Consider the following 6,173-nt stretch of genomic DNA (forward strand, 5'->3'; position numbering starts at 1 on the left):
ACTACTACCTATGTATTTGTCCTGGTTCCAGTAACTACTACCTATGTATTTGTCCTGGTTCCAGTAACTACTACCTATGTCCAGGTTCCAGTAACTACTACCTATGTATTTGTCCTGGTTCCAGTAACTACTACCTATGTATTTGTCCTGGTTCCAGTAACTACTACCTATGTATTTGTCCTGGTTCCAGTAACTACTACCTATGTATTTGTCCTGGTTCCAGTAACTACTACCTATGTCCAGGTTCCAGTAACTACTACCTATGTATTTGTCCTGGTTCCAGTAACTACTACCTATGTATTTGTCCTGGTTCCAGTAACTACTACCTATGTATTTGTCCTGGTTCCAGTAACTACTACCTATGTCCAGGTTCCAGTAACTACTACCTATGTATTTGTCCTGGTTCCAGTAACTACTACCTATGTATTTGTCCTGGTTCCAGTAACTACTACCTATGTATTTGTCCTGGTTCCAGTAACTACTACCTATGTATTTGTCCTGGTTCCAGTAACTACTACCTATGTATTTGTCCTGGTTCCAGTAACTACTACCTATGTATTTGTCCTGGTTCCAGTAACTACTACCTATGTATTTGTCCTGGTTCCAGTAACTACTACCTATTTATTTGTCCTGGTTCCAGTAACTACTACCTATGTATTTGTCCTGGTTCCAGTCATTAACACTTCCTCCATGTCATGAACGTGGTGGTCTGAAGAAGCGGTTGATGAAAACAGTGTTGAAGTTAGTAGCGTGGGGTCCCACTCTGTCCTCCAGGTGTTCTATCGCTACCTGGGCCGTCCCACCCGCCGACCCGCCCATCAACCCTCCGAAAGCCCCTCCTATCGTCATCCCCATCGCCCCCGCCACCGCCCCCATCGCCATCCCCATGGCGGCCCCCGCGGCCAGCCCCAACCCCGCCCCTACGGCGAGCGACGTCCTCAACCATCCGTTGTCCATCTCGGCTTTAGCCCGGATCTCTGCTCCCACGCTGTTGTTGTAAGCTTCCATCTGCCAGCGCAGCGCCTCCCCGCGGTACTGCTGCTCCAGCTCCCTCCACGCCTCCTCCGTCTCCGCCGCCCTCTTCTTCAGCAGCTTCCTCTCTTCCTTCCTCACGCTCTCCTCCGCCTGCCCGTAAGAGCGGCTGGTGTAGAGCTGCCCGCCCAGGGTCGCCAGCATCCGTTCAATCTTCTGGAGGAGCTCCTTGTCTCGAGAACGGTCCCTCCAGTTCTTGTTGAAGACGTGGTAGCGCCCGCCGCACTGCTCGATGAGCTCCCGGAGGTGCCAGTCGGTGCTGACCCGGTTCTCCAGGGCCAGAATGTCTACGTCCCCCTCGTAGGCCAGGAGGACTATGGTGTGGGAAAGTGCATCTTCACCGAAACGCTTCACCATCAGCTTGGGCGTCTTGACGTCGTTGGGGCAGATCTGCTCCAGGTCAAAGGCCATGAGCAGAGCGTGAGGGCCGGGGGCTGACAGACACTTGCACCTAAATAAAATCACATGTTATTTACAGTGTTGTATCACATGAAAAGGCTGCAAAACACCTTACTGAAAAGGTGCAGCCTAAACACTTACAATTCCACCTGCAGGGAGACTATACAGAGACTTCATTCAAGAAAGAACAATATGTTTTTATTGTATTGTGTTGTATTGTATTGTATTGTATTGTATTGTATTGTATTGTAGTGTTGTGTTGTATTGTGTTGTATTGTGTTGTGTTGTGTTGTGTTGTATTGTGTTGTGTTGTAATGTATTGTGTTGTGTTGTATTGTGTTGTATCGTATAGTGTTGTATTGTGTTGTATCGTATAGTGTTGTATTGTGTTGTATCGTATAGTGTTGTATTGTGTTGTATTGTATAGTGTTGTATTGTCTTGTATTGTGTTGTATTGTATAGTGTTGTATTGTCTTGTATTGTGTTGTATTGTATAGTGTTGTATTGTGTTGTGTTGTATTGTGTTGTATCGTATAGTGTTGTATTGTATAGTGTTGTATTGTGTTGTGTTGTATTGTGTTGTATCGTATAGTGTTGTATTGTGTTGTATTGTGTTGTATCGTATAGTGTTGTATTGTGTTGTATTGTGTTGTGTTGTATTGTCTTGTATTGTGTTGTATTGTATAGTGTTGTATTGTGTTGTATCGTATAGTGTTGTATTGTGTTGTATTGTGTTGTATTGTGTGTGTGTTGTATTGTGTTGTATTGTATAGTGTTGTATTGTGTTGTATTGTGTTGTATCGTATAGTGTTGTATTGTCTTGTATTGTGTTGTATCGTATAGTGTTGTATCGTATAGTGTTGTATTGTGTTGTGTTGTATTGTGTTGTATCGTATAGTGTTGTATCGTATAGTGTTGTATTGTGTTGTGTTGTATTGTGTTGTATTGTATAGTGTTGTATTGTGTTGTATTGTGTTGTATCGTATAGTGTTGTATTGTGTTGTATTGTGTAGTGTTGTATTGTCTTGTATTGTGTTGTATTGTATAGTGTTGTATTGTGTTGTATCGTATAGTGTTGTATTGTCTTGTATTGTGTTGTATTGTATAGTGTTGTATGTATAGTGTTGTATTGTGTTGTATTGTGTTGTATCGTATAGTGTTGTATTGTGTTGTATTGTGTAGTGTTGTATTGTCTTGTATTGTGTTGTATCGTATAGTGTTGTATTGTGTTGTATGTGTTATAGTGTTGTATTGTGTTGTATTGTGTTGTATTGTGTTGTATTGTATCGTATAGTGTTGTATTGTATCGTATAGTGTTGTATTGTGTTGTATTGTATTGTGTTGTGTTGTGTTGTATCGTATAGTGTTGTATTGTGTTGTATTGTGTTGTATTGTATAGTGTTGTATTGTGTTGTATTGTATAGTGTTGTATTGTGTTGTATTGTGTTGTATCGTATAGTGTTGTATTGTGTTGTATCGTATAGTGTTGTATTGTGTTGTATTGTGTTGTATTGTGTTGTATTGTATAGTGTTGTATTGTGTTGTATTGTGTTGTATCGTATAGTGTTGTATTGTGTTGTATCGTATAGTGTTGTATTGTGTTGTATTGTGTTGTATCGTATAGTGTTGTATTGTGTTGTATCGTATAGTGTTGTATTGTGTTGTATTGTGTTGTATCGTATAGTGTTGTATTGTGTTGTATCGTATAGTGTTGTATAGTGTTGTATCGTATAGTGTTGTATTGTATCGTATAGTGTTGTATTGTGTTGTGTTGTGTTGTATTGTGTTGTATTGTGTTGTATCGTATAGTGTTGTATTGTGTTGTATTGTGTTGTATTGTATAGTGTTGTATTGTGTTGTATTGTATAGTGTTGTATTGTGTTGTATTGTGTTGTATTGTATCGTATAGTGTTGTATAGTGTTGTATTGTGTTGTATCGTATAGTGTTGTATTGTGTTGTATTGTGTTGTATTGTATAGTGTTGTATTGTGTTGTATTGTGTTGTATCGTATAGTGTTGTATTGTGTTGTATTGTATAGTGTTGTATTGTGTTGTATTGTATAGTGTTGTATTGTGTTGTATCGTATAGTGTTGTATTGTGTTGTATCGTATAGTGTTGTATTGTGTTGTATCGTATAGTGTTGTATTGTGTTGTATTGTGTTGTATCGTATAGTGTTGTATAGTGTTGTATTGTGTTGTATCGTATAGTGTTGTATTGTGTTGTATTGTGTTGTATCGTATAGTGTTGTATTGTGTTGTATCGTATAGTGTTGTATTGTGTTGTATTGTGTTGTATCGTATAGTGTTGTATAGTGTTGTATTGTGTTGTATCGTATAGTGTTGTATTGTCTTGTATTGTGTTGTATCGTATAGTGTTGTATTGTGTTGTATTGTGTTGTATCGTATAGTGTTGTATTGTGTTGTATCGTATAGTGTTGTATTGTGTTGTATTGTGTTGTATCGTATAGTGTTGTATAGTGTTGTATTGTGTTGTATCGTATAGTGTTGTATTGTGTTGTATTGTGTTGTATCGTATAGTGTTGTATTGTGTTGTATTGTGTTGTATCGTATAGTGTTGTATTGTGTTGTATCGTATAGTGTTGTATTGTGTTGTATTGTATAGTGTTGTATTGTGTTGTATCGTATAGTGTTGTATTGTGTTGTATCGTATAGTGTTGTATTGTGTTGTATTGTGTTGTATCGTATAGTGTTGTATTGTGTTGTATTGTGTTGTATCGTATAGTGTTGTATTGTGTTGTATCGTATAGTGTTGTATTGTGTTGTATTGTATAGTGTTGTATTGTGTTGTATCGTATAGTGTTGTATTGTGTTGTATCGTATAGTGTTGTATTGTGTTGTATCGTATAGTGTTGTATTGTGTTGTATCGTATAGTGTTGTATTGTGTTGTATTGTGTTGTATCGTATAGTGTTGTATTGTGTTGTATCGTATAGTGTTGTATTGTGTTGTATCGTATAGTGTTGTATTGTGTTGTATCTGTAACCCAGTTGGTAGAGCATGGCTCTTGCAACGCCAGAATTGTGAGATTCCCAGGACCACCCGTATGTGAGATGTCTGCATGCATGACTGTAAAGTGGCTTTGGATAAAAGTGTCTGCTCAATGGCCTCTAGTATATATATATTACATTTAGCATTTCTGCACTTTCTGTCGACTGTGAGCAAGAATCAATCATGTTAACGTTAAAGTCACCTGTTCTTATGGGTACAGACGTTAACACTACAGAATACATGACACAGAACAACATGACGGCCACCTCTTCATCTCCGTCTTCATCTTGGTGCGGGACAGGTGCTTCCCATAGAGGTTGGGTCCATTGACCACAGCAACACGCGTCCCGGCCAGGTCCCCCAGGTTCTTCCTGCTCTGGACGATGCTGGTGACTTCCTTGGAGAACTCCTCCCTCCCCAGGATAGAGTTGGTCAGGGAGAACTGAGACGGTCCACTGGACCCCACCACCAGGATCCTCAACTCCATGTCGGCGGACTGAGCTTCCGGGACAACAAAGACCATTTGATGGTTAACAGTTATGGAAAGGTTAACTTAAAGGTCAGTTAAAGATCAGTCTAACCACGTATCAGTGTCCGGAGAAGATCATGATGTTTTCATCATGCTAAGACCATTTGATGATTAACCTTTGATGGTGATCTTCAGGTGAAGATCATGATGTTTTCATCATGCTAAGACCATTTGATGGTTAACCTTTGATGGTGATCTTCAGGTGAAGATCATGATGTTTTCATCATGCTAAGACCATTTGATGGTTAACGTTTGATGGTGATCTTCAGGTGAAGATCATGATGTTTTCATCATGCTAAGACCATTTGATGGTTAACGTTTGATGGTGATCTTCAGGTGAAGATCATGATGTTTTCATCATGCTAAGACCATTTGATCATCAACAGCTACGGAAAGGTAAGTCAGACCACGTATTAGCACATGTTGCCGGGACAACAAAGACCAACAAAACATTCCTTTACCTTTCATCAACTAGTATCACTGTCACATCTATGTTGACGTCTCTTTGTTGAGAAACAAAAAAGTCAAAAATATGTTTTCACTTTTCATTGGATAAAAGACCATTAGATTCTTAACAACAGGGTTGTGGTCAATTCGAATTGAAGGCAGTGAATTCAGGTTGCATAGTGAAATTACAATTCAATAATAAAGACAGGGCATCTATTTTCAATAAACTAACAAGTAGAAGCTATTTATTTTAAAAAGTTTAAATGTATTTATTTTAAATTCAAATTACCTCCTGAATTGCATTCATTCTATTCAACAGTTAAACATACCATTCTAATTGACCCCAACTCTGTTCAACAGCTAAACAGACCATTCTAATTGACCACAACCCTGTTCAACAGTTAAACATACCATTCTAATTGACCCCAACCCTGTTTAACAGCTAAACAGACCATTCTAATTGACCACAACCCTGTTCAACAGCTAAACAGACCATTCTAATTGACCCCAACCCTGTTTAACAGCTAAACATACCATTCTAATTGACCCCAACCCTGTTTAACAGCTAAACAGACCATTCTAATTGACCACAACCCTGTTTAACAGCTAAACAGACCATTCTAATTGACCACAACCCTGTTTAACAGCTAAACAGACCATTCTAATTGACCACAACCCTGTTTAACAGCTAAACAGACCATTCTAATTGACCACAACCCTGTTTAACAGCTAAACAGACCATTCTAATTGACCCCAA

General features: G+C 38.8%; 1 protein-coding gene across 1 annotated transcript; it reads right to left on the reverse strand.

Moving 5' to 3' along the window:
- Window positions 1-693: 693 nt before the first annotated feature.
- LOC118380916 (GTPase IMAP family member 9) lies at window positions 694-4,927 on the reverse strand. The gene is made up of 2 exons (XM_052520048.1): window positions 4,707-4,927; window positions 694-1,483 (listed from the first exon to the last, which is right to left on the reverse strand). Exons 1-2 carry the CDS (start codon window positions 4,925-4,927, stop codon window positions 694-696), a joined length of 1,011 nt encoding a protein of 336 aa, XP_052376008.1.
- Between the last annotated feature and the right edge of the window lie 1,246 nt (window positions 4,928-6,173).

The sequence above is a fragment of the Oncorhynchus keta genome, chromosome 5 (assembly GCF_023373465.1).
Source record: "Oncorhynchus keta strain PuntledgeMale-10-30-2019 chromosome 5, Oket_V2, whole genome shotgun sequence".
Classification (NCBI taxonomy): domain Eukaryota; kingdom Metazoa; phylum Chordata; class Actinopteri; order Salmoniformes; family Salmonidae; genus Oncorhynchus; species Oncorhynchus keta.

Excerpts from the sequence above, each read along its gene's own strand:
- LOC118380916 (XM_052520048.1), bottom strand. The coding sequence starts at position 4,927 with ATGGAGTTGAGGATCCTGGTGGTGGGGTCCAGTGGACCGTCTCAGTTC. Across the intron at positions 1,484-4,706 it reads ATGAAGACGGAGATGAAGAG|GTGCAAGTGTCTGTCAGCCC; the intron begins GTGGCCGTCATG and ends GATTTTATTTAG.